The sequence below is a fragment of the Acanthaster planci genome, linkage group LG02 (assembly GCF_054643075.1).
Source record: "Acanthaster planci isolate LZ-2023a linkage group LG02, COTS_SCS, whole genome shotgun sequence".
NCBI classification, from domain to species: domain Eukaryota; kingdom Metazoa; phylum Echinodermata; class Asteroidea; order Valvatida; family Acanthasteridae; genus Acanthaster; species Acanthaster planci.
This window is the reverse complement of record NC_141778.1, coordinates 12,802,612-12,829,907: the sequence shown is the minus strand read 5'-3', so window position 1 is coordinate 12,829,907 and position 27,296 is coordinate 12,802,612. Positions and strand designations below refer to the sequence as shown.

Here is a 27,296-nt window from a genome sequence, read left to right as displayed (position 1 = left end):
AAGGTGTAAGGAACTTTGGAAATACACATCGTCCAAAATGAAGTTTGTTTTTGAGAGATATTTTTTTCCAAGTTCGTTACTTGAGTGAGTTTTTTCACAGTGCTTTTTTACAAAATATATTTTTCCATAGTTCATTTTACAAGATATATTTTTCAAATCTCTTTTAATGAGACAGTCAATGAAAGACTTCAAGCCCTCCAAGCCTACGATGCCGTTGATATTTTCTTGTGGTAATGTGATTTGACAACTATGTGATTTGACAAGTGCATACGTTCAAGTAAACATAAACAAGTTTTTCTTGGAGTAAGGCTGTACAAACATAAATATGATACAACTGTGTATCTGTTACAAACAAACTTGAAAAAATGTATTTCATAAAAATGAACTCTGAAAAATGTTCTTCTACTTTGCACTAGTTTGATTTTGTACTATTCCTTCAAATGCTTCCTACTAATGTTCCTTGCCTTGTTGGTCCACTAGCCAGCAAGATGAGAAAAGTTAGTAACTGCAGCTGAGAGAAGGTACCTTTTTACCTGAAAAACCAATGACATAGCAGTGATTTCAGTAAAATTAATAATGAAAGGCGTGGCGGTGGATAGACAGTGAGTAGGGTAGACTGGAACTAGACCTGCACTCTTATGTGAACAGGTACCAGCTGCAGGGGCCTACTTCGAGCCATGACCACTCGATCACCGGCCAATTTTACTTGGTACCCATGCTATACTTTGTGCATCGGTTACAAGGTAAAATGGTATAACTGGTCGGCAAATGGTCATCTCTTGAACTTGTCCCTGGAATTTTGTAGTGCTCTGGACTGTGATGCATTGTTTACTCCCTGTCCTCCAATTGTTATGCACAAGTATTATTTGAGTGGAACCAGACATCTGTTTGCCATGGGAACTGGGTGGCCACTGATCATCTGAGTACCCCTGGATCCACCAATGACGGCAATGAAAGCTAGTTCTCACAAAAGTATACCAACTGTGAAATTGTATATGGTAGCTAAACACTGGGAGAAGCTGCACCCGGCCCATTAGTCAGCCTCTGTGAACAGAGTCTGTCTCCAGACTAGGAGACAGTAGAAGATGGAATGGAACGTGTAAAACTCACAACTTACCAATCAGGATGAACTCTAGAATCAGCGATGGAGCAGGCAGGGCGTGGACCTCCTGACCTTCAAACAGTAAATCTTCCTCTTCATAAGCCGCCAATGCCGCCTGAACACGGCCAGTGTCACCCAACGGAAACACGTGAAAGCTGGTTGCACCTGGTCATAGGAATCAGAGCAGAACAAGTGCTTGACAATTGACAACTGAAAAGAGAAAAGCCTTACTAGTCAAAAAGAAAGACTAAGATGGGAGGGACTGTTACAATCTGACTCTTAATGTGACACGTTGGAAATCTTTTTAATTAATCAATTAATTCTAAATTGACCTTAAATGAGTGCCCTGCGTGAGGGACCTTTTTAACGAGTCCAAAAAGAGAACAGGAAGGGTGGAGGGGGAGGGGTCCTCAAGGAAATCTAGGCACACTTTTCCATCTTGGACTTACTGCTACCAGTACGGCACAAAAAGTCTTGAAACTTTTTACAATTGGCGGCTTTGATGTCATTTACCAATCCTGTCACCCATCTAACCTGCGTTTGAATCCCACGTTGACCAATTTGTGAACTGAATTTTTCGTTGATTTTCTCCAACCTCCTAAACTATAAACGGTGAAAACATTTCACAACTGCTTACCATACGTGTCCAAAGTGTGAATCTTTACAAAGAGGTCAACGCCCTGAAACTTGTAGACACTGGTGGTGACTTGGTCCACAACAATGATGAATGACTCATCTCCTGTGCTGTAGGAACCCAGAGCTCTAGCACCAAACGCTGACAGCTCTTGTTCTAGTACCAACGTGCTACTATCTGAATATCTACAGAGAACAAAGAACGAAGCGTAGCTAACACACTGCACTATATACTTGATGATCCGTGGGCATGCGCGTCCAATTACCTTAATTGGTTCAGCACCATATAAAGTATGATGAAGTAACTTGACTCATGAATTTCATGATTTTGTGCAGTGTTTTAACGGTTTGGGACTGTGTATTGCAGCCAGTGTTACTTTCGATCGGGGCGGATTGCCAAGTTCTGCTAAAGAACAGATCAGTTTACCGTACCAATCATTGCTAAAGTTTGGAGGATTAATAATCTAGGAAAAAAAGACAAGCGTGTAAAAATGGGGAGCTTACTTGTAAACGGACACTGGAACATCGTAATCTGCTTTGTTGAGTGTGCCACTGAATTCATTGGCTAGGACGATATACCAGTTATCTTCAATGGTAATCGGCAGGACATCCAAGGTTGCTGTTCCCTCAGTCGTAGCAACTTGGATGAAAGAGCCATTACTCGATTGTTGAAAAATGGCAGACTCGGCAACGAAGGAATCTGTGATGTCAGTCAAGCGATTAGCAACAGCCAAGTGAAGGATGCCATCCTTGAAGAAATGTTTGATCTTTGTAAATGAATAGACAAAATTTAACAGACATGATATTTTTATTGAACATATTATGGGAGAACAACTTGATAGTGATTTAGTTCGCTTTTTAGTAATCCCTCAGGGGCATGCAACTATTTTGGTGTTAGGGTCTTAGTCTTTTTATGAGGTTTGATGTTATATTTAAACTTTGTCTTTTTATGTCTATACTGCATGTAAATTTTCTTTTAACCCTTGTAAATTTGACCTGCGACATAATTAATGAAATGGAACATGAGAAACATACAGAACATGAGGTAAGTATGGTGAAAAGGACTAGCCAACACTGTCAGTCAAGTGAACACGAGATGTGTTAACTTTCAACAAAATGAACCTGATGATGTAACAGAACTTTTTATATTTTCTGAAAGAGCATGAGTGTAAATTAACATTGTGAAATGTTTGCTGAAACGACAGAGAGCCTAGGTAAACAAACTCAACTGAAAAAAACAAAATGTGAAGATAGTTTTCCATTAATATTACTTACATTTTTTCATAGTCGCCTTTATGAATACACACAAATATCCCTTACCCCTTCATCATAACTAAAGCATCGATTTTGACTAATTTTCACAGGGCTAACCTTAAAACAAGTGAAAAAGTGGAAATCTAAGCTAATTAAGCTCCAAAGAATAATGCTTTACTGAAATCCTGTTACAGACCAATATACAATGGAGCTAGAAGGCACACTGACAGAAAAAGTAAATAAGATGGAATCCAGCAAAGTTTTACTTACACTGCGTGCCCCAGCAGTAGTGAAATTATCTTTCAGATAGAATCCATTCTCCAGGTCTTCCAGACAATAGACATAAGACGGCAAGACAGAGAAGAAATCCCCATTGCTGTCAACATGGACCTCATTAGCTATGGCTACGCAGGTTTGATTGGTTAGGGGATCAACAAAGACTTCGACATCGGAAGGTGAGACACAAGGCAGGGCTTGGTAGAGATAGAAGGTCTCAGAGTCAGGCAACCAGACCAGGACATTGGTGGTGCTGTAACTGTAGAAATCACTGGGGACTGAGGCTGCGAAAGACAAGCACGAGAAAAGGATATTTATGGGTTGGCAGCCCCTAGAAACATCTCTCACTGTGCAACATGGCTACAGTACTGAAAAAAAAACGGGTTTGTCTCTTGCCAACATGAGTAGGAAAATTTCTGACAAGTGCTAAGAAAAACTGAACATACAGCATTCATCAAGTTGCATTGGCAAAGCGTAGCCTGCTTTTTCAAATGTACATCTTCCCAATACATTAGTTCTATTAGAAGTTATAGTCCACTGTGATTCCCGATGTTATGACAGTGACGCATGTTCACTTACTTCGATTAAGTGTGATGATACCATCCACATCATCGCCTTCAAATAAGCGTGTAAAGTTGTCACACTGTCCAGTATCATTATGCTTCCCAGCGAGGATTAAGAACAATCGATCATTCATTACAAACGAGTCAACATCAACAGTGGTTTTGGGATACAGCGTCTGATGATGAGAAATAAGATTGATAGATTGATTGAGGATGCAACATATTGTTCAAGAGGGCGGTATATCGCAGTATTCCCCTATGAACACTGCTAATGATCTTCAGATCCATGCTTCAGATACATAGCTTGGGTGCATAATGTAAAACTGATAGACTTGGCATAGAGGTTCCATGACAGCCAACTTTGAAACTCGGCTGCCACTAGTGTTAAACTTCTAATTTATGTACTCGTCCATCTCTTCTCTGTAGAGTGACGTCATTTTGAACCAGGACGTGCAGTACTGACGAATGGAGTATGCGCATGTGTTGTTTTACATGCATGTTCCCACGCTAATGTCTTTCACACACATAATTGTGCGTATGACATTGTCACATCGGCACACTATAATCCCACCTGTTTCTTTCTTTCAATGACTGGCATGAGATACTGAAACAATTTTGAACACTTTGAAAGCGGGACAAGTATTTTTACCCCCTCATACGATGCATGGCACCCCAGCTTCCCTACAAATACCAAGCATCCTCTAGGTGTAAAAACCACCATGCCCAACATGATCACAGCGGTCAGCAACAGACAAATTATGCTACAGAAATTATGGCCCATCATTCCAAAACCAGGCTGAAGAATGACAAGCTACTTCTGGAAAATGATACCAAAATAAACACAAGAACGATGCCAGTTCCACAACTTTCACAGCTTTCTGCAGACAAATCAGTCACTTTGGATTACTTTGAAGGATGAAAACTTTGGCCTGGTTTGGGGGTATTTGGTCATAATCCTCAAGTTTCACTCAGGATTCTCAATCAAGTTTTAAAAAGTAGCGTCTCAGCTAGTAGTCAACAGACAGACCTGATAGTACTGATAGTTGTTGGTAGTCTCATTCCATTGGTAGATATTTGAGCCAACACAGTCAGTGTCTGGATACGTTGTCTTCTGAGCTGCCACCAGCCACTGGGTGTCGTTAAAGTAGAATGCATGCCAAGAGAGAGAGCCAACTGTATCGATAACCTGCACTGTATCTAGATGTATCAGCAAGACTGCAGCGTCTATTGGAAGGGGTACAAAAACCAGCAATCAACGACAGCAATCTGTAGATTTAGATTTGTAGATTTTTTACGATTTATTGTGAACTAAGGGTGTTTTTAAATGCATAAATTACTTCTTTTTTCTATCTTGGGAGAAACCAAGACAATTTCTGCTACAATTCCTACTATTTCTGTAATCACCATTCAATTTCAATTCAATTAGTCAATAAGACGACAGCAAATGTGTCAGCTACTTTCAGTGTAAAGACGAGGCAACTGACATAAATGAGAGAATGAGACTGTAGAATCTAGTGTACGCTGTGTAAAGACAACATCAAAATAAATTCGTATTTCTTCAGGTCACAAAGCAAAGAACAGCTTACTTTCCTGGGCTTCATGCATCTTATTCAACATATCACATCTCAGCTGTAGACTTCTATTAAACTCCTCAAATGTAGGGTAGGTGTAGACATGACGATACAGCTCCTGAATACGTATTCCGTCAACAAGTACGTCAGGCAGGGTTGTGACATTACTCAATATCAGGTTGTCATAGAATGTGTACGTGCCAACGATTGTCTGGTTGGGACTGATCAGAAGCTGTTGATTAGACAAATTTAACAATCATTACAAACAATCAGTGATTTACTCATTTATTTTAGTTCCTTGATTTGATTAGGGATGACAGAGGGTGACTACAAAGCAATGTTCACTACTCTTCAGCTAATCAAAATTCTAATGTGAGAAATTCCAGGTCTTTCTTCTTCTTGTCTTTTTCAACAAAACTTCATCTTGCCAAAGCATCATTTCCCTCAGCTCCCCCCAAAAAGGTCAGAGGAGACAGATACTGGAGGAAACCACCAGACAACAGCTATTATTCTAATTATTATTATTTATTCAACCTCAACACAAAACAATAAAATATATAGCAAACATGTACAGTACAAAAGAAGTAAAAAATTTACAAATAACAAGGGGCCTACAGCAAAAACAAAATGAACTATAAACACGATAACAGAGGGGTGACGAGGCGAACACAGACTACCAAATAGATGTATGCAAGGGAAATGCATTTGGGTTTGTCAGGGAGCATACAAATATGAGAGGTCAATCATAAGAGAGAACAGCTATATAACGAGAAAATACCCACAAGTGGGAAAACGACATCCAAACAAGACACTACTACGTGGGTCGGGAACAACAACAGTAAACCAAATTACTGTTGCTCGGAAGCATGTTGAGTTGAGTTCTGCTCTCAGAGGAAAATCTCTTGACGTAGATGGAAAAAAAACAACCCCATGTGGTGCAGTTGAGGATAACTAGGCTATATCAAGGGATATTGGGTCAATGCTGAGGTTGCTGGTGGAAAAGATGACATTGCTGACAGATGACTAACTGCTGAGTAGCCCTCTTCACTGCATTGGAAAGATGCAAGTAACCTGGCAACTCTGACTAAATCAGGTGCACTCAGGGTATTTGTGCAGAATCTTGACAGTTTAACTTGGATGCACCTTGGAGTAGCCACGTTACATGTCAGAGCAAATGGGTTCAACCCAGGGCAATTAGTGTGCATCTTTATTGCTGACAGATGGCCTAAAAGATTTCATTCCGAAAATGAAGCACACAATGCCTCCAGAAAAATCCCTGGACCTGTTCAAACTTATTGTATGATTATGTGCTGTCAAACCTCTTGACGATGAGGCTAGCATGGGGGAAGAAGCAATGTGGAGTAGCCTCCAATATCACCATTCAGGAAATATCTCTAGGCATAGATGAAGCTCTGTTTGTTCTTTACAGAACGTCATCTGCATCAAGAAGAAATATTTCCTGCATGGCATTATTGCAAGCCGGTGTCACGCTTCTTACCTCATGAATACTGAAATATGTACACATTAAAGAAAACGAAAGACTTACTGTATTCTGGAACAAATCCACTAAGTCGATACCATTCAGCAAAGCATTGAGGATTATATTTGGAGAAACGTTCACATCCTGAGAGAATGTCTTAATGCCAGTGATGTTCTGAGATCCAGCTGTAAGCAGCAAGTTGTCCCCTGAGACATTAACGCCATCAATTTCTCCATCCACCCTAAAACAAGAAATGCTACTTGATTATTTCTCAATTCCAAGAGAAAACTCTGCAAGTGGCTGCAAAACGGCTGATTAAGAACACTGTTTGGAAATTCCGCTCTTTTTCTTGACCTTCATCACTATTTGATATCTAAACTACTCCCATGTTGCCTGCAATTTGTATGGGCGGCCAAAGTTTCCTCAAAATCACCTTTTGGTTCATTTTCAAGTTTAGGACATATTCTGTCAAAACGTACATTTGTCTCATTAAGTTTAAAGAGGTGTGTAATATTTACAAAATAGGTCATTTGGGAGACATTTTGTGGTAAATTTTTCAGCATTAGGGAGACATTGGCTTTAGGGAGACATTTCAGTGTCTCCCTATTTTCAAACTACCAGAAGGAGGCCGAATTTGACTGTCCTTATTTTGAGAGACGATAGTTTAGGGCCTAAAATGAAAACAAAGTTTGGTTCAGATCAGATTGGGGAAAATTGAATTATGGGACAGGAAAGTTGGAAAAATTTTGTGCACGTTCTTATGGGAATGTCTCCCTAATGACCCATTAGCGGTAAATATAATTTCATTTAGTAAAATATGCGTGTCATTATCTGATGTTCTGATAGCTGCGTGGGATTTTGAAAACTCTGAATTATTCTTTTACGTTTGTCCTGACAGCTAGCCATAGTTTCAGCAGTCACTTGTAGGAAAAACACAACTGCGGCGTAAACAGAGCAGTTCTTATAAACCCGATTCAAAAATCGCCTCAAGTGTGAGTACCAATAAGACTGCAGAAATCAATCACTCACTCCAGGTTACTTTGAAGGATAATCCCGGCAGCACCGGTAGGAAATGTGATGTTGTGGTCATCTCTGGTAGTAGCTGCATTCTTCTTATATTCTGATAAATCCACGCCATCCACTTCCATCCAATCCGTCATATTGATCCTGCCATTGACAGTCAGCGGGCTACCAGTGAAGGTCTTAATGCCAGTTACTGTGTTGCTTTGGTCGGTGACCATTGCATTGCCACCGACGTCTAGTCCATTAATAGTCCCGCCAACAGTTAAAGAGTACCCTGTGGGGTAGAAAGTTAATGGAAAGGATATCATCAACCACTTCACATGTATCACAAAGAAATCCATTCCACATCAGAGTCGGAGCCTTCTAACCAAAACTGAAAAGATTATTCTAAGCAGATCATGTTAACATGGAACGTCTTGACATTTGGCACCTCCTCTTATTCCCAACAGTGCTGAAATCCTCCAGTTCTGCTCTCAATTTGATTGGTTAATCAATGAAAAACCAAATTGCTGAGGATTAAATTTGGCACTTTCTGGTATAGTTAGACAGGCCAACATTTTTAATTTAAATACTTGCAAGCTCACCACCCTGATTTTTATAAAATTCCACAGCAGTGACTTAGCAACTGGTTGTGTTTTACTGAATTCTGTGCTCCATAATAAAGATACAACCAATTCACATGGGCACAATGTTCTTATTTTGTACAAGCAGAAATCTGGTTTCTGCTCATGCTAAGCATCCACCTTTGACTGATTCAAAGTGTATTAAAAAGCTCTTGGTGGTTTGCGGCAACAGAACTTACTTAGTGTAGCATTCTCTGTGAATGTCTTGACCGCGATGACCTCATCCCCACGACCTCCGACCCACACGGATGCAGCAAAGTCTTCCAAGTCAACCTCGTTTAGATTTCCGTCAAGTAGGATGGTGTCAGCATCTAGCGAGGCAGGACTAGCTATAGTCAGAGTGTCTTGAAGCATCTTGTAACCCGTCACAGTCTGAGGGATTGTAAGGCTCATGTAGGATTGCTTTAACTGCTCTGGATTCACACCATCCACCATACAATTACATGTCAGGTTCTGAAACAGCATTTGGATAAGAATTAGGAATCCATGTGGTGGTTAAGCCAAAACTCTGAAATATAAAGACATGAATATAGAGGTCCGAATTGACAAAATGGTACTGCTTTCACCATCTTCCACCTCTAGTTACTCAGGATAATCTGGTTTGAATAAACCCAAGTACAGATTTTAGAAACACTTCTATGACTACATTTATTGGCATTTCTGCATCCCAACTCATCAAAATCACTTTCAATCATGCTACATGTAACACCATATGAGCTTCCAATGACTACATTTATTGGCGTCATTTTTACCTTACATTTATATTTCATCATTTTGACTATAGACAATTAAAAACCCAAACACATGCATTTGGGAAACTTAAAACATATGCAAACATGTATTTGCAACCTATGTGAATTCGTTCTGTGGCAATTTTATGCTGAGATGAAATAAAAAATGCTTGAGATGAAAATAATTTCATTGGATATGTTTCACTGAAAATTGGCCCTAAATAACAGAAAGCTAAGTTGTCCAGTGACAGGACATTTTTGACATACATGTGCTTGGATTCGACTTTCAAAACCAAGAAAGTGTGGTGCAATATGCATTAAAAAAAGGTTAATTCAGAAATTAAAGCGCAACCCCAACGATGGACAAAAATAAGAAACCTGGCCGTAGTATGTTTACTTGGATCCCATTATAGACAACTACATGTATGCCATATAAACATGGATTCTGCAATATTTTTAGTTTAAAAAATTCACTTTTGAGACCCGTTTCTGCTGAGCGCCATGGCTAGCTTTCGCAAAAGGAGTGTGTCGTCATCGCTTCATTTACATCTCATGAATACAGCTTTTCCAGAGTTTTGTTGACGTAGCACCATGGAAACGGTTCTCTAGCTGGTGCATGTACGCACTGAGCCGGCACGGTCACGTGAACGCAATTACACGTTGTATTGTAATGCATGTGTAGTGACAGTTACATGTATACTGTCCCAAGTCTGAGGTACAGAGCCTTATTGCTATGAACCCATCGTGCCACTGGAGCGAGTGGCAACGGGATCCCGATCGGGCCGACGATGGGGCCACTGCTGGGGAACGAGGCGGTGAAGGAGACCAAGATCATTTGATAAATACGGCTTGGTACGTTCAGAGTGAAGGACAGATGTTTTAAATGTTTTTTGTGTTATTATTTTATTCCGATAAAAGTGTCAGGCGAGGCCATGCAGCTCAGGCGTGCACGGCTTGGTATGAAAATATACCCATGAAACCAGGTCCTGCGAGGTCATGAGGTTTTCTGTTTCCACGGTGGTAAATAATCCAAAAGGCATTACTGCGTGGTGCCACCAACGGTACAAATGTGGACAGTTTTGAAAAACCCACAGAATTGGTCCCTATTTTTATTGCACTATTACTATTTTACCAGAAGTCACAGTGCCACTTTACATATATAACTTATTACTTAGATGCCACGTCAGGATATTAAACTTTTTTCACCATCGTTGGGGTTGCTCTTTAAATCGAAATAAAAATTCTGAAATTCATCAGCTGCAAATTGGATCATGACACGAGGATAAGCAGAAAAAACCAAGATTTAAACATTTTTACACTTTATATCACTGAAAACAGAAATGTTACATCCAACAAAAAAAATTGCTCCGTAAAGAATATCCTACCCCGAGAACAATGATGTTTCCTAGGGTTCCATTGCCAAGGACAATTTGGTTTAACTTGAAATCACTCCTGGTTGCTAAGGCATTGGCCTGTAGTGCTTGGACGTCCACAGTGTCGACTAACATTGTCACTGTCAGGTTCTGCTGCAGAGAAATCCCTCCTAAAAGACAGACGAGGTTTACAGGTTTGCCAAATTAGCTATTCTGTATGCTGCCCACAACTATTCAGCATGAAAGTGATTTCTACCTTCCCCAAAAATGAAAACAATAATTTTTATTGAAAATGAGCTAGAATTGGGAAGTTCTCATAGAACAAGCTTGCTGTGGCGTGCTGAAAGAACAGTTCTTAAATGATGGTGAATTGTTACAAAGGTCATGCTAAAGGGACAGTGGAAGTTTGAAGAAGAGTAAGGCTGATTGCATCAATGTTTGACGATAAGGAGCATAAATTAGATCTTGAATGTTTTCCCACGTTCTGCTACTGAGGTATCCAACTGGTTTTGATTTCTTACACTTTTCACGACTGTGAAGACACACCATATGCAAGTTACACCATTTTAAATGGCCTCTACCACTCACTGTAGTCAATGTGGGTCACAAGCAAAGATCGTATGCAAGCCGCAAGATGGATAACTCTGCCCAAAAGGTGTAATTACCACGGGCACCATTTGAGCAAGCGATACGCCTGCGCAGGTCACGGTAATGCTTAGGCGCAGGCTCACCAGGTGTACGTGCCTGCCGCGGCACCTGCGCCTACGCATTAATGTGCATTGTGCAGGCGTATCGCTTGCTCAAATAGCACCTATGCGATAACAACATTTTACGCGTATTCACGGTGATGTTCTCCATATTGCGGCGCTATATGATCTTTGGTCAGAACTTACTGGCAAATGTCTTATTCCCGCTGATAGTCTCTGTTTCGTTGTGTCGTACAGCAAGACCGTTGAGATCATCAATAGAGACACCATTAATCAACAGAACGACCGCAGTTTCAGTTATCGTCAATGATCCTTTGAACCGCTTGTCACCTTTAATAGGTTGGAACTGGGGGTGGAAAATGAAACCAAAACAGGCTAATAAGACAACAGTTTGCAGACATGCGTATGGGAGCGCGTGCATGCACCGTCGGTGGAATGAGATGTCTCACGGTGAGTGTGATATGCGGATATGTCACCCTGTCATATGATCGTTCTGGGCCAATAAATGGACAGTATCCAAGACAGAGGTACGACAAAATCTTATTTCTAATATTATTGCACTTACCTCGGCCACCTTCAGAACAAAGTTGTTCATCTTGAAGCCATCAATCAATCCATCAAGAGTCACATTCCCTCCACATACAACGTCAGAAAACTCCACCTCCACTGAAAAAAAAATACACAACATTCCAAATGCTTCCAACATTTCTTATTTATCTAATGAAACCCTTGCCATGCAAATCATCCCAGTCTAGCACCATACTGCCTGGCCACTATGACAGGACACAGGGTTCTTTAATAATCTGATTGCACTTGGCGTAAACAATACGAAAGTGTATACAGCCGTGTTAGTCCACTGGAAACATCAATATACTGGAGGGATAACCAATTCAAAGAACCTTCCTATGCTCAAGAGAGCCTTCCAATGCTCAAGAGAGCCTTCCAATGCTCTAGAGAGCCTTCCAATGCTCTAGAGAGCCTGCCAATGCTCTAGAGAGCCTTCCAATGCTCAAGAGAGCCTTCCAATGCTCTAGAGAGCCTTCCAATGCTCAAGAGAGCCTTCCGATGCTCTCGAGAGCCTTCCGATGCTCTCGAGAGCCTTCCGATGCTCTAGAGAGCCTTCCGATGCTCTCGAGAGCCTTCCGATGCTCTAGAGAGCCTTCCCATGCTCAAGAGAGCCTTCCAATGCTCTAGAGAGGCCTAGGTTTTATGGTTACAGATACTTCTTGCATCTAAACATGGGGCAGACTTGTCATTCTCAAAAAAAAAAATTAGTGAAAACAGAAGTATATTCCGAAATGTACAAGTATTTTTATGTCCTAGATACTCGCAAAGTGGATGTTTTCTCTTACCTTCATAGGAACTGTTGAGGATGTTAAGAACGCCCAATAGCCTGGAAGTCACAGAGTGACCGTTGACAGTTTGTGCAACTATGATGTCATTAGCAAAGTCTACATCTTGATTAAAAGTAACAGTGCCTTGTATCGTCTGAGGGATTGTCTGGATTACGACTCGCTGGCTGAATGACGGCAGATGGACTCCATCAATGTGATCTGACGGATCGGGACAGAGTTGAGTCAGCAAAGTAAAACTTAGCCATTATCCAAAGCTTGCTGTATTTGACAACTTTCCATCAAATTTAGAAGGAAGTGAATGCACTAACAATGAACTGAGTTACGTAGTTAATCATGGTTAAGAGTTCAAAGAAGAAAAGAAACGTGCAATTAACCTTTGTCTTTGCATGTGCAATGTACTTTACATTACTGCTTAACTAGATAAACCTTTGAATTTGATAGAAACACACAGATGAATATACCCAGGATCCACTGGGGATCTGACAAAAAAAGCAATAACCAAAACAACAACAAAAAAGAGAAATAAAATAAAAACTATAAAAAGTTAAGATCTGGTAGCAATTACATGTATTATTTTTACATCAGTAACAATGTAATACATTATTAGTCACATGAATGTGTCCGTCGGTCTGCAACAGTGGGAGGAGCCTATCCCCCCCCCAATTTTTTATTAATTTGCCCATACCTCTTCATGAGGGACTTAATATCATGTGCAGTATTTCAATTCTCTAACAAAATGGCTTCTTAAAATGTAACTGATTTCTCCGTTACTGTTTTCTCACCTGTGGCATTAAGATGTGTTATATTTGCAAATCCAAAGGTTTTGGCTGCGGTAATGACAGTGTATGCGTCATTGGTGTACACCGAATCATTGGCAACAGTTGAAAGGTCAACACCAACAGTGTTGTTGTTGACAACAAGGTCACCATTGATGGTGAGTCCATTCAGGAAAGTCTTCTGGCCTGTGACTACCTGGGTTCCTAAGTATGATAGAGAAAAATGAATGTAATGTGGAACTGACAATATATGATCTGCCATCATGCATTATTTGCCTCTAATATGAGATAACTTTAAACCTTAGCCTGACCAGTCCTCAATCCTCATGATTTCAATATGATTTTACACACACCCCAGGTGGTTAGGGTTAAGTGCCAAGTTGCTGCATACTGTTTGCAGGGACCCATAAATATCAGTCGATTCCAGGTGCACCGTAAATAAAAATCTCGTTATCAAAAGAAGCAAATTCCAACTTCAATTTTATGTGAGGGAATGAGAAACGTAAGTCTTCATCATCAAGTCAGCATCCAAGTAGACACCAACTTCAATTGGCATGTGCTCCATAGCCAGCAACTTACACCTCCAGATTCACAGCCTGTATGCACTGTAATTCCCTTGAATTCAATTAGTAGCAATGGCCTGTTTTTGGGTCTCACTGCATGCATACGGAGGTTCATGTGCATGTGACAAAGGATGCACCGAGCACACATGATCAGTTTCTGCTTAAATGTATTCTTTGTGTATGTTCTGGGCACTTGAATGAACCCGGTTGAAAACTCCCCAACAGCCTGTCTGGTCTTTACCGGTGAGCTGCACGCCATGCAACTCAAAGACAGCTTTGCTACCTACTTTCTCAGTATTACCCATTGAACTCCCTGCTGATAGTGTAGCCTATCAAACTGCATGTTGCACTGCCATCTTCACAAGCATTGTTCTAGTGAAGACCACGAGACCAGCACAGGACCCAGCGAGACTATCATGTGACCAACGTAAGCTACAAGGCATTATATGGCAGTACAGCTCTACTCCTTGGTGTCTACCTATCAGTGCTGTACTAGGAACTTCACATCCAAGAGCATACTTGTGTGTAAAGGATTATACTTCTGATGACTTTGTCTCTTACCGGCTGTGTTTTTCTTGAGGGTGTCGTTGTTTACTGCTTGTACATCGTATCCATTGAGCAGACCTGACAATGTTAGAGTATCTACCCACAGGTTCCTTGCAGTAATATCACCGGTAAACGTTGTCATTGATGCTACACTAGAATTACCCGCAATCGTGACGATGTCTGGAATGTACGTACCTGGGAATTCAAAGGGGGCAAATTAGACGGTTGTTTAATGAGTTGCTATGTGTATTCAACGTCAAAACATTGTGCAAGAATTACGTATTAATAAATGGCCCAATTTATAACACAGCTTTTCTTGTAGATGTCGGTTTGATGTTGGTGTAGATCGAAGTAGGTTAACCACTTAGCGCCGGGTGACCCATACGGGCCACATTCTTCTGATCCACACAGCTGGGCAACCTTATTTGGGGACAGGAATGACTACTATGAGTCACCATAGGCTGTAATCCTTTTGTGAAGTACAATGGCATGAAATACTGCAGCGCTCTGGGCCAGCCTGGCTGACGAACGTGTCGCCCAGCCTGGCTGACGAACGTGTCGCCCAGCCTGCCCATTGTTTGTTGTTCCTGGCTGGGCTGAGGGCAAACAAAGAAGCCGTTATGTAACACCATCATCAACATAACAATGGTATTTTTTGAATAAAAGTATGGTGAATACGAATGTCAAAATCAAAATCATAAAGCACCGCCCAGCTGCTTGTGATTCAAGGGAATTTTTTACCCGGTGTTAAGTGGTGAATGACACTCTGGGGAAAAAATTTCAAGATGAGTGATCCTTCAAACTATAAATTGTGTCAACACATATGATGTGGCTTCCTCCCTAGGAGAAAATCACGGATTAAAAATGAAAGCTCACACATTGCTGCAGCTTGGCAAAGTATTACGCACAAAACAAACCAAGACAACGGACACAGCTTACCGTCAATGATTTGTGACTGAATGCTCAGGTTGCCGTTCATATTGACACTGTACCAGAAGGTGACGTTGTCGTCAATTACGAGAACAATGCCCGGAATGACTCGTACAGATTCTTGGAAGAAACGTGAGATGTTAATGCCATTGACTAGTGTTGCTTCTACATCCTTCAAGGATGAAACATCAGGGAAAGATTTGAAGCCATAGATGGTGTCCTCTCTGCCTTGGATGACGAGATCTTGGAGACTTCGTTTGTAAGGAAATGAATGATTGCCAGCAGTTATCAGTGGGCCTGCCATCTAGCGAGGAAATCGAAAATAGAGAGTGGATAAATGGTTCAGAAGGACAAGTGGATGAACTGATAATGCTCATCAAAGAAGATAAAAAATAACACATGCTTGGATGAAACAACACAAATTGCTAGGATGGTAAGAGAAACGTGCCTGTTTCCACTGGTGCAAATTTTAAATGAACCTACTGTCCCTATGTGGTTTTTGACAAATCAAAACTTTACTGAAATAACCATTTTACAAATGGACAGCAATAGTAAGTAATTCTAGTTTCTTACAAGTTGCCAGAGCAACTGCAAACACAAAGCTTCATTACCTTGGTTTCTGAAGCTGTGAGTTCAACATCTCCACTGAAGACAATGACATCATCTTCTCCAAAGAGTTTTACTGAACTGGACTCAAACTGAGTAACGTTGATGCCATTAATCAAAAGTTCCACCAGGAGATTGAATTGGAAAGTCACATCCGAGGCAAAAGTCTTCTCTCCTGAAAACATGGAAAATGTGGAAAAGTTAGACCATCTATTCCTTGCAAAGAGAGCTACATGAATAGTGTAAGAGAGTCAGGTTGGTGTAGTGGTCCTTTCCTCATGCACACTCCACCTCTGCAACCCGGGTTCGAATCCCAACAAGGTCAACATGTAGATTAGGTTTTCAGTCCCTCCCTGAGTCCGTGGTTTTTCCCTTGGAATATTTATGCCGGGTTTTCCTCCCACCTCTAAAACTGAACATTTCTTCATTGTCATCTGAACTGTCATTTCATCCTGTCATTGGCGCTAAAATGCACTGTTGGATGAACAGATATGAATAACTAAATAGACATTTTGGCAAAGACCCATTATAAAATTAGCTAGCATCTCCCAGATGCACATACAAACAATAAATAACTACGAGTAATTACATTTTACAAACATGAAACACTGACATAAGATGTAGATGCTTCACACTGATTTTTGCCTAATGTGTTGGCCAGCTGGTGCACACTGGTGTCACACCCGACTTGACTATGACGCGTGTGAATTATTCTGTAAGTCCTCCCCGATGACAATTTCTGATCACAAGCTGTTCACTTGGTGTGCAGTTGGTATGAGGTTTTCTGTACATGTAAGTCACATGCTCTACTACAGGTCCTATAGCAAATTAAAGGGTTCAAGCGCCGTGCATTTTTTCCAACGTTCCAAACGGGTCTACAGTTTTCTCAACAAAATGTGAACAGCAAGTCCTGTAGGGAGCAACTCGGCTCAACATGATAATGCTGCAAAGTCCCGGTGTACATTGGGATAGATTCCTGCTCAATTTCTCAATTCACACACATAGGATGAAATACCTGTAATCTCCTGATCACCATTCTTATACACAGCCTCTGCAGTCATGGATGGAATGTCCACACCATCAACGAGACCAGTGACCTGAGATGAACCCTCCAGTCGCATGCCCGCGGCAAATGAAATAGCGCCCTCAAGGGTCTGACTTCCACCATTCACCAGCATGACCTCCAGCCCAGTGCCTCCTCCTGTCAAACAGAACACAGGGGGAAAAGTCAACTCAAACTGGAAGTCGACACTAAGCTGAAATGAATTGGAAGCTCTGATGAGGTCACACTGTGTTATCCAGTCGGGGAGCATGGTGACTTCATCCTCAGCATTGCAGGCTACAATGCTTGAGTTGGGATTCCACCAAGGAAATTCAATCTGACTGCAATTGTCCATCTTCAAGATTTGTTTATTAATTACATCTTTCTGACCTAGGTAAAATTTCAAATTTAACCAACCTTTGATTCAGTTTGCTGGGAAACCCAACTTGGTATTTGTATGTGAGCAAACTACAAAGGTTTGACGGTAAATCTGATTGAAATGAACAACTTGCTGGCACAGATGAGCTTCACAATGGGGAAGGGTGTTAACCATGAGAAATTATGATCTTACTGGCAAGCTAATGAAATTATAATGTCTCTTGAAGGCACGTTTCCGACAGCCGATAACTGTAATTGTTGTTTAACACGCAAATCCAAGTGGAAACCAAACTGAATTTACCAGAACGGACTGAAAGAAACACTGCTCTGTGCTGTATGAGGAAGTTTTACCTGTTGCTAGGATACCATCAATGCTTGTGAGGAAGTTTTACCTGTTGCTAGGATACCATCAATGCTTGTGAGGAAGTTTTTACCTGTTGCTAGGATACCATCAATGCTTGTGAGGAAGTTTTTACCTGTTGCTAGGATACCATCAATGCTTGTGAGGAAGTTTTTACCTGTTGCTAGGATACCATCAATGCTTGTGAGGAAGTTTTTACCTGTTGCTAGGATACCATCAATGCTTGTGAGGAAGTTTTCACCTGTTGCTAGGATACCATCAATGCTTGTGAGGAAGTTTTTACCTGTTGCTAGGATACCATCAATGCTTGTGAGGAAGTTTTACCTGTTGCTAGGATACCATCAATGCTTGTGAGAAAGTTTTACCTGTTGCTAGGATACCATCAATGCTTGTCTCCACAGTGATGTTTTCTGCAGTGATGTCCTCAACTCCCCAATTCTCTGCCAAAACAGCCTGTCTCGCTGAATTTTCCACCAAGATGTCACCAGGAATACTCAGCCCATCCACCAGTCCATCCACGCTGAGATTGCCGTAAATATCAACACTTTGGCTGAAATTGTAATTTCCTGTTGACAGAAAAGATGGCAGGAGAAATGAAAATGCAAATAATCACAGGTATGATGCTTTACAGCAAGAAACTTCTTGTACAGCAATGCGGATTGTTCTTACAAACGACAAAACCAACTACATGTATTCTGCTTGACAATAACAATATACCATTTGTTTAATCACCTGTCAAACATCAACTTCGAGAAAGTGCACACACAGCAACATCTTAAATGATTGCCTTAGAGCGTCTGTTTCTATTATGTTATTTCAGCAACTGCGTGCACTGTGCACTTCCTGCCAAAGGTCCTCAAGTTATCTAAAGAAAATACCCTTAAAACCTAACCGGGCACATGATACTGAAATAATGTGCTTTACATATAAAGATTTCCGACTTGTTCATGCCACGAGTATCCAGGAGCTACACAAAATGACCAACATGATGCCTTCGTACCTGTTAGTTGCTGGTATCCCGTTGTCTTAAGCACTGTTCTATCAAGTTGCAGGATATCAACTCCATCTATGGTATGTCCTGCGCCCATTGTTATGCCCTTCTCTGGAGTCAGGTCACCGGTGAAATTCTTGTTTCCTGCCAGTCGAAAAAAAAAAAAATCATACCCACATTTTTAGATCATGACCTTCAGAACATAAATGCACATCAAACATCACACCAGACTTAAAATCTGATTGGGACCCCCGCACACAATTTCAACAACTTGACGAAAGGTTATGACACATGGATGTGCAGTGCAGTTCATCAACTGGTGACTGACCATTCCAACGGTTCAGTCTACGCTGGACGTGGTGTCGTAGATGCTGCTGTGAGTAAACCTGACGGACTAGGAGTTAATAGGATGCGAATCCAGTTGTGATGGGAATGAAAAGACGAACAAAATGAGTAGAGTGAACAGAGAAACGTCAAGGTAGTGGAGGAATAGGACAGTTGAGTACTAACTACAAGCTATGCTCAAGCACATGAGTAACTTTGTTACTCGAGTAGTCTTTAGCTGAAACTGAGTTACGAGAGGAGCAGGATAGTCACCACTGAAGACATCTGGAGTGTACAACTGGAGGGAGGGAGATGAACAATTTCTGGGGCCCCACAAACCTGTAACAGTTATGTTGCCTGATGTCAAGACAGCGTCTCGGTTGATTGTTGATAAATCACAGCCATCAACGAGTCCATCCACTTCCACATTGTTGAGGAAAGTTACAACTCCACTCACATTCAAGTGATATTGAATAGTCTGGTTGCCGTATGTGAGAAGAAGGTTGCTCTCAGACACCCTGACCCCATCGATATTTTGTGATACATCCAGATTTCCTAGGTAAGGGAAGCACGACTTTTTAATAAAACAGACTTCACATGTACATGAGGTATCATTCTTTTTTAAGGCCTTAAAACTTTGTGGTTTGTGGGATATTTTCTATTTGAAACTAAAAATTGAGATGACAATCATTTTAAGACCTTATCTTCAAATTCTCATTTTATGTACTAAGAAACATGCAAAGGTCTTCCAAGACACTTTCTGGCTCATTCTGAAAAAAAAACCCTATAAAAGGTTTATGATTAAAAGCCCACACAATGCAACTTTCAGCAGACATTAGATTCCTTCTTTATCACATGGGGATCACATTCTTGCTTTTAGAACTGCTCACTGTCGAGAGTCACGACAATTCAAAGGTTCCACAATCCGAACATAAATGCACAAACCTTTTACTTGCACAGATGTGTCAAATGTTTTGCTGCCCTCTATAGTGTGATCGCGGGACAGCGTAACAATGATCGATGTGTCCACCCCATCTAGCAAACCCGATACAGTCAGACTTCCTTGAACTGTCACATTTCCCGAGATGCTAACTGCAACGTCAATCATCTGAAAATGTAACACAAGACTGATCATTTTACTGAATGAAAACACTGTAAACACCATGCTGTAAGTGAAGGGAGCCTGCCACATTTGTTAACCCTTACCAAGATGTATGTAAAATCATATTGGGGCTTGTTTAATGTAAATATCAAACACAGCCATGCTGTAGGCAAACAACAGGCTGTCCAGACTACTTCCAAAAGTACTTTTCAATGGTCTATTGAGACTGTGTCTGACAATGATGGCTTGAACTGGAAATGAAATGGACAGCTAGGGGAACCACTGGCTAGTCGCTGCAGCTTCTTCTCAGGGATGTGACTTATTTGATTCAGATGATACCATAATTGCCTTTACTAGTGACCTATAGTAGTGAGACGATAAGCCACCTAGGTCAGCCATGCCCTCTCTGCTACACAGTTTCACTCTGTTGGCCACATGTAGGTCAGGTGGAAAGGACTGGGAACATATGTTGTGACGATCTATTTTTTGCTCTTATAATGATCTGATGTATTCATGAATAGAGGGGTGTGGCTGTTGTAAATGAAGGCCTGTGACCACACCCCATGATCACTGATTACGTGGAAAGGATTGAACCATCACATGTTTTGTCTCGTATTCACCTGGTCAGTATCCTTGTGCCATGTGTTAGTGACCAACTCCGTCAAATTCACATTTTTGTTGATGATGTCGCTTCCTACATTGACGGTGTTGACATCAAGAGCTGGGGTCATCATCTGGGTAAAGTTTTTCTGTCCTGGATATAAGACGAGAAACTCTGAATACCTCTGAATGCTCTGCTACATTTATGTACAAGAATTCAGCAACCTTTAATGAGATTCAAGGCAACAAAGCACACAAGTGTGTATTTGCCTGCAACTGGGGACCCCCTATTGTTCCTCTTTTATTTGTACTTTAACTTTTTTAGAAGACCACCCATATGTTTTGTACACGGTTGTCAATCGGGGACCCTCTGTCCATCGGGGACCTTATTGTCCGCTATTGTTCAGGGTCCCCAATTGAACGCAAAAACAAACTCAATTACACATTCAATGACACACCCATCATTCAATGCACACAGATATCCAATCCTTTGAATGCACGTTCTTGAATTCTGCTCTCACAAAAGTTGTACACATTGGCAAAACTTTTTACCAAATTGATAAAAACTCTCACAATTTTCACATCTCAATTCGGCGGCAAGTTTCCTGTTTTCAGTATGTCGTAAGTTTTCTGGATTCCTTTGTCAAGAGCCAACCTACCTGTCACTGTTTGTTGGGGGCCTGTTTTATTCATAGCTCCATGCAGCCGCTGTTCTATGGTGTTCAGGTCAGTGAAGCTCTGTGTCTGATTTGACCTCACCTCAGCAAATTGTACCTTTTCCTTCGCATCGAGGATCATACCATTATCAGCATGAACTATGGGAAAGTAAAAAAATCCAAAGAGTTCATTTACTTCAAAACACACAACTTAATTTGGGATTTTGCTCTATCTATTTTTCTCACCCTAATAAGAAATTAGGCCCCACCCCAATTTTTTTGATGTGTCCAATCCATCATCAGAGATGAAGGGAGGTATTTTAAACATTGCTAAAATATTCCTGTTGCATGGCCCCTCCATTCATAAACAAATAAAGCGAGGTGTCCAAACTTTTCATAAAGTTTTGCACAGCAACACTAGAGAGAGATGTTGAAATCAGGCTTTTGAGTAGAGTCTAAGACACACAGTTTAGTTCTTACTTTCAGTTGCTTTCACATTATACATGCTGACATCATCCAGGAACGTCTTGTTGCCGGTGACAACCTGAATTTTGGAAGAGTTGACATACACTAGGTTGTCTGCAGCATTCTGGGTACTGTTCAGTCGGCTCTTGAGGCTGCATTGATGTTGAAAGCAAAGTAATGGAATTCAGATCATGAAGCGACGGTGTTTTGTTATACAAATAATGAATGTTTACAAGTGTAATGGTAAGAATATTTTCCTGAGTTGAAATTCACCTTGTTAAAAGGAACATTCCATCTTTCAACTCATGAAAATATTCTTACTATTGCATGAGTGAAAAAACACTCATTATTTGTCGTATATATCTGTCATATAGATCATTGTCATTTGATTTATCTTTTAATAACTTTCAAACAATTTCAAATCCCAATAATTTTTCAGGCCAAATTTTATTCCTCCCAGGTTTCAATCAGCGCTGCATGTTGTGCTCGGGCTGTGTGTCACGCTGGCGCTGCCTTTTGAGGGACGAGGCCATTCATACATCATGGAAAAAGGGATGATCCAAACCGTTGTATATTTTCACCATCCACACATGGGCGAATAGTACCTGATGTAGCATGAATGGCAGGAATAATGAATGTCATGTGATGCATGTTCCACCAATCAAATAACAAGGATCTGTAAGGCAGTTATATAATGACACATATTCAATTTAGGCCAACTAACTGCCTTATCATCTCAGTAACTGCTATTGTGATGGTCACTGTCCTACTTCTGAAATATTTCCAAGGCCTACATCAGTGTGTGTTATTGTGAACAATCTGATATGATATATGCAGAGCCATGTTTGGGCTCTTAATGTACAAGTCTGGGGTACAATCAAGTAAGTTGAAAGTCTGAAGACTTTTGACAGAACCTTCTTGAAATTCTTTTGGAATACATACTCAGTGAAAACGTTGAGGGTGCAGTGCGTTAATAAGCCTTTTGCGAATTAACTTTGACCCAAATCTGGTACACTGAGTTCTTTAAATTCACGTGAACATAACAATTTGAATTCTCCTTACTAAAACCACTGTTGTTATACCTCGTGATTCAGGGCAAGTTTTTGCTTGGTTACATAAGAGACGCCTCGCAACAATACACTCAATGGATAAGAAGGGCACAAAGGAACCAGTCCATTCCAGAGATGGTGGTCGCTATGCAAAAGCTAGCCCCGAATCGCGAGGTATAGCAAGTGTCTTTAGTCTGGGGAATTCAAATCGTTATGTTTATGTGCAGTCAGATAACTCAGTGCACCAGATTTTATTCAAATTTAACTCGCAAATGGCTTATTAGGGCTGTGTGAATACAGAGTTACAGAGCTATTTTCAAAATAAATATTTAGTGCAAAGTACAGGTAATTCTACATTTATCTTTGGACAAACTCCTCTTGAACAAGTGTGAAGACCCTCTGAGGTCTTGAGGAATTGAATTTAACAAGGAGACCTGTACAGTCATCCCATGATCTCAACATTCCACAGCCACCACCAACCTTGCCACTTTTGATCTCAGGTGTATACATGATAATGATGCATCTCTGTGCAACTGCTGAACGGCGTGATTGGTGCGGAACTTCAACTCGAACACGTTGGCCACTAAAGTTGAATTGTCTGCCACCACGAGAACCACCCGACCACTCTCAATGAAGGAAGTCATGCTCTGAACCCCCATGTCTACTGAGCCGCCAGGCTGAGGAATCTTGATGGTAGACAGTTCAAACCGCCAGCCGTTGTACTGATAGAAATTGATACCATCATCGCTGGACAATGCAAGGGCTCTTAGGGTACCATCAGGATTTTTGACGGCATGCCACACTCTTGCTCCAGTAGCTAGGATACTTTGGAAAGGAACAAACTCATTGCGATGATATTTGTAGATGATAGACTTGCTTGGACCATCTGTGAATGCAAAAATCATAAAATGTCTGTTTCAATTTCTGCTTTCTTGTAGCTTTTTGTGTAAAATGGGATAATTGTTGGGCTTTCTCCGAGAGCTTTGTGAGGCAAAGTAAATCTCACATTCCTGCAGTAAAGGAAAATGAACTAAATCTCTGCCTTTTCCACAAATGTTCTTACATGTATTTAGAGTTGTAATTACTTGACAAGTTTGAAATGAAACTGCTGACCTTTACGGGTAGCTACAGCCAAGAAATAGTCCTGTTCTATGCCATCACCAAGTTTGAAATGCTCCCAGTCAACAGCATGAGTGATGTCAATATCCTAATGCACAAAGGGCCGGATGGGAAGAAACTAAACAAAGTTAGTTTGCAAGATGTGTCTTTGTAAAGTGAAGGAAAGTCTCAAACAAACAGACACAAGAAGAACAAATAAACAGCAAAGATCACACATGCACATGAGGGCCTTGTATACATTTCAGGTCCAAGATTGTGCTAGCCTTGTTACACCAGGGCCGTGTAATTTAATTTAGTCAAATGACATTTGACTTGGAACACTTTTTATTTCTTTGACAGGTAATTTGTATACAACAACTGAATAACAAAATGAAGGAATTTCTCAATCGATACCTGATATCTCACAAAGGCCTCCAAGTTTGGATTGAATATGAGGATGTGAGAGTCAGTGCTATTGGCCACAGCCAGGAAAACTTGGCTGTGAATCTGGAAGGGGTGAACATCAACCGCATCACCGGTGATAAATGTTGCAATCTGGTCAAAATGACCTCCTGTGAAACATCAAGGACAACAAAGTGAGAAGTTTGTGATGCAGATGAAGCGTTATACAAAGTTGGATCTCTTTGGTTGGTAAATCTTCTCCGGTGTATTCAGGTAGGATTTGATGAACCCACATCCTCTTGCTCACTAGTATAGCCATCTTGACCAACTGACCACTCATTGCTGGGTTCTTTAACACTAATCAAATCTTATACAGACTCCCCTTACCCTAGGGTGTACGTCAAGTCACAATGATTCAGGATCATTGGGGTTATTTTTTATATTTTTTGATCCAAGTGAAACTTAGTTGAAGAGCTGGACCTTTTAAAAATGTAAGTCACCTGCAGAGGCCGAAACCCCTTCAAACATTGATTAAAACAAAGTAGACTTTGGTTGCCAATTCTTAACATATAAGCCATCCATTTCGATACTAAATCCACATTTTGTAAGGATCTTACCAAAATGCCTTTGTTACTTGTTGGAGGAATATTGTTTACAGTTTGGTACTCCAGAGATGTAACAGAGCGAAAATATTGATTGATAAATGAGTCAGATACAGTTCCCTGCCAACTGATCCAGCTCAAAAGTCGAAGAACAAACTGTGACACACAGGTCCTGAACGCACCTTCCCATCTATGTATAGCAGATACTCTGCGTTGTATTCCTGCACCAACATTCTCCACGAAGGCACCAGCCAAAATCAGATACTCCACACCATTCAGTGAGAAGCCCTCAACCTGCTTGGGATCGTTGGTGAAAACTCTTTGGATGAAGTGAAAGCGTTGGGTTGCATTTTTGAACTCATAAATCACAGTGCCTGTTGGCAGGCCTGCGGTATCTATGAAAAGACACAAAAAATAAATAAAAGTTTCTGAACGTAACTCAGCTACAAAGGTGGTGGAGCTGTTTCACTGCTCATCTTAGACGCTGGATGCGACATTAACTATAAACAATGAACAGAAGAATCAAAATGGGAATCTTTTACCAGAGTTACTTTCCATGACAACCAACATGGTTCGATCCTCCATTTGAAGAACTGCCACATCCTTAACATCAGCCGTCTCCAAGACTTCAAGCACAGTTGATGTACCATTCTGAGTGTTGAAAGTTTTAATACAAAGCCACTGAGTGAAAATGGTAATAAGGTAAAAACTCTTGCGCAGAATGTCAGACAAAAGTCAGAAAAGTAGTGACTTTCTACAGTGAGTGAGAGAGTTCAAAAACTAAGGCAGTGAAAGCATGCAATTCAACAATATGGACCGCTTCATGGAACAACCTGTTTACCAAACCCTTTTCATGTTGCCTCGATCAAAAGAAATATCTGGCACCAGTTTTTATGTATTCACTCAACAGTCTTACAAATGTGCTTGCTTGCATAAGGCTTCAAATAAGCCTTTTGATACGGAGCTAGCTATTGCATAGCGACCATCTCTGGAAGGACTGGCTCCTCTGTGCCCTCCTTATCCATTGAAAACAGTGTATTGAGGCATGGCGTCTTTTAAGTACACAAGGAAAGCTTGCCCCAAATCAAGAGGTGTAGCAACAGTGACTTTACATACATGTAAACTTAAAGAACTCAGTGGACCAGATTTTTTTTCAAATTCAACTCGCAAAAGGCTTATTGGAATCCCTTCGCTTCATTCTCGTATAAAAAAATCTTCGGAGTTTGGTTTAAAACCAAAATGATGGTTCCCAAACAGGGCAGGTGAAGACCTGATGAAGAGTATGAAGGACCTCCTTCCCTAACACTATTTGGAGAATGTCTGTGGAAAAGCGAGTACACCTGCCATAATTACGTTTTATACATTTTTCGGCACTTGAATACAAGGCCGGTATTGTCTTGTAGCATCCACTGTACAGTCTCTTACTTGTACACAGCCTACCTCCAATTTCTTTTGAAATTGTGATTATAAATGGTTGAACCCTGTCTGTGAGATGGTTTTAGCACAAATGTATACATGTACATGTATATATTAAAATAATCTCACGATACCAAGAACTGAACTGGAACAATAATGTAATTGTACATGTATATGTAGCTCTCTTGTCGATTATACATTAAATGTAATACACTAAATCACATTTGTTCACTGCTCACAGATCACCTGCCACAAGTTTTCATTTTTCATGTACTTACATTGTATTTATATAGCACTGTTTGTTCTCTCGAGCTGATATTGGTTGCAACAATGTACTGATTGTTGTATAGAGCAAAGGACTCAACATCAGTACAACCGGGTATGCTGGCACCAGACAACGTTTGAATGCTGACCAATTCATAGAAAGCTACAATGAAATGAATACACAGAGGCAGTGTAATTTATAATCCATTAGGCAAGTGAAACATGTATCAACAATTAACAATAAAAGCCAAATAACCCCAAATTTAACCAAGGATTTCAAGCTTTAATTTTAGACAAAGTCTATCAAATCAATATATCACATTAAAATCATGCTCACAATAACAATTCACTACAGGTCTGCTTTGAGCCCATTATTCTCAAGGGTCTTTCAACATTTGGCCTACTTATCATGTCAAGTGGTCTAAGCAACTAGG

At 40.7% G+C, this 27,296-nt stretch overlaps 1 protein-coding gene across 4 annotated transcripts in view; it reads right to left on the bottom strand.

Moving 5' to 3' along the window:
* Positions 1-58: 58 nt before the first annotated feature.
* The window catches only part of LOC110980413 (uncharacterized), a 36,054-nt gene continuing 8,816 nt past the window's right edge, over positions 59-27,296 (bottom strand). For all 4 annotated transcript variants that reach the window (XM_022237062.2, XM_087132635.1, XM_087132637.1 and 1 more), the window contains 33 exons: positions 26,877-27,025; positions 25,725-25,833; positions 25,365-25,577; positions 24,593-24,750; positions 24,194-24,287; positions 23,561-23,966; positions 22,047-22,183; positions 21,570-21,725; positions 20,931-21,064; positions 20,154-20,316; positions 19,548-19,763; positions 18,894-19,028; positions 18,259-18,459; positions 17,128-17,313; positions 16,118-16,287; positions 15,516-15,810; positions 14,592-14,771; positions 13,474-13,671; positions 12,689-12,889; positions 11,902-12,002; positions 11,523-11,682; positions 10,642-10,799; positions 8,705-8,978; positions 7,909-8,176; positions 6,946-7,120; positions 5,415-5,631; positions 4,856-5,052; positions 3,845-4,004; positions 3,260-3,549; positions 2,240-2,502; positions 1,740-1,921; positions 1,118-1,267; positions 59-533 (listed from right to left, as the gene is read on the bottom strand). In XM_022237062.2, the coding sequence (XP_022092754.2) occupies positions 499-533; positions 1,118-1,267; positions 1,740-1,921; positions 2,240-2,502; positions 3,260-3,549; positions 3,845-4,004; positions 4,856-5,052; positions 5,415-5,631; positions 6,946-7,120; positions 7,909-8,176; positions 8,705-8,978; positions 10,642-10,799; positions 11,523-11,682; positions 11,902-12,002; positions 12,689-12,889; positions 13,474-13,671; positions 14,592-14,771; positions 15,516-15,810; positions 16,118-16,287; positions 17,128-17,313; positions 18,259-18,459; positions 18,894-19,028; positions 19,548-19,763; positions 20,154-20,316; positions 20,931-21,064; positions 21,570-21,725; positions 22,047-22,183; positions 23,561-23,966; positions 24,194-24,287; positions 24,593-24,750; positions 25,365-25,577; positions 25,725-25,833; positions 26,877-27,025 (6,131 nt within the window). In that variant the 3' untranslated portion in view covers positions 59-498. The remainder of the gene's footprint in view (positions 534-1,117; positions 1,268-1,739; positions 1,922-2,239; positions 2,503-3,259; positions 3,550-3,844; positions 4,005-4,855; positions 5,053-5,414; positions 5,632-6,945; positions 7,121-7,908; positions 8,177-8,704; positions 8,979-10,641; positions 10,800-11,522; positions 11,683-11,901; positions 12,003-12,688; positions 12,890-13,473; positions 13,672-14,591; positions 14,772-15,515; positions 15,811-16,117; positions 16,288-17,127; positions 17,314-18,258; positions 18,460-18,893; positions 19,029-19,547; positions 19,764-20,153; positions 20,317-20,930; positions 21,065-21,569; positions 21,726-22,046; positions 22,184-23,560; positions 23,967-24,193; positions 24,288-24,592; positions 24,751-25,364; positions 25,578-25,724; positions 25,834-26,876; positions 27,026-27,296) is intronic.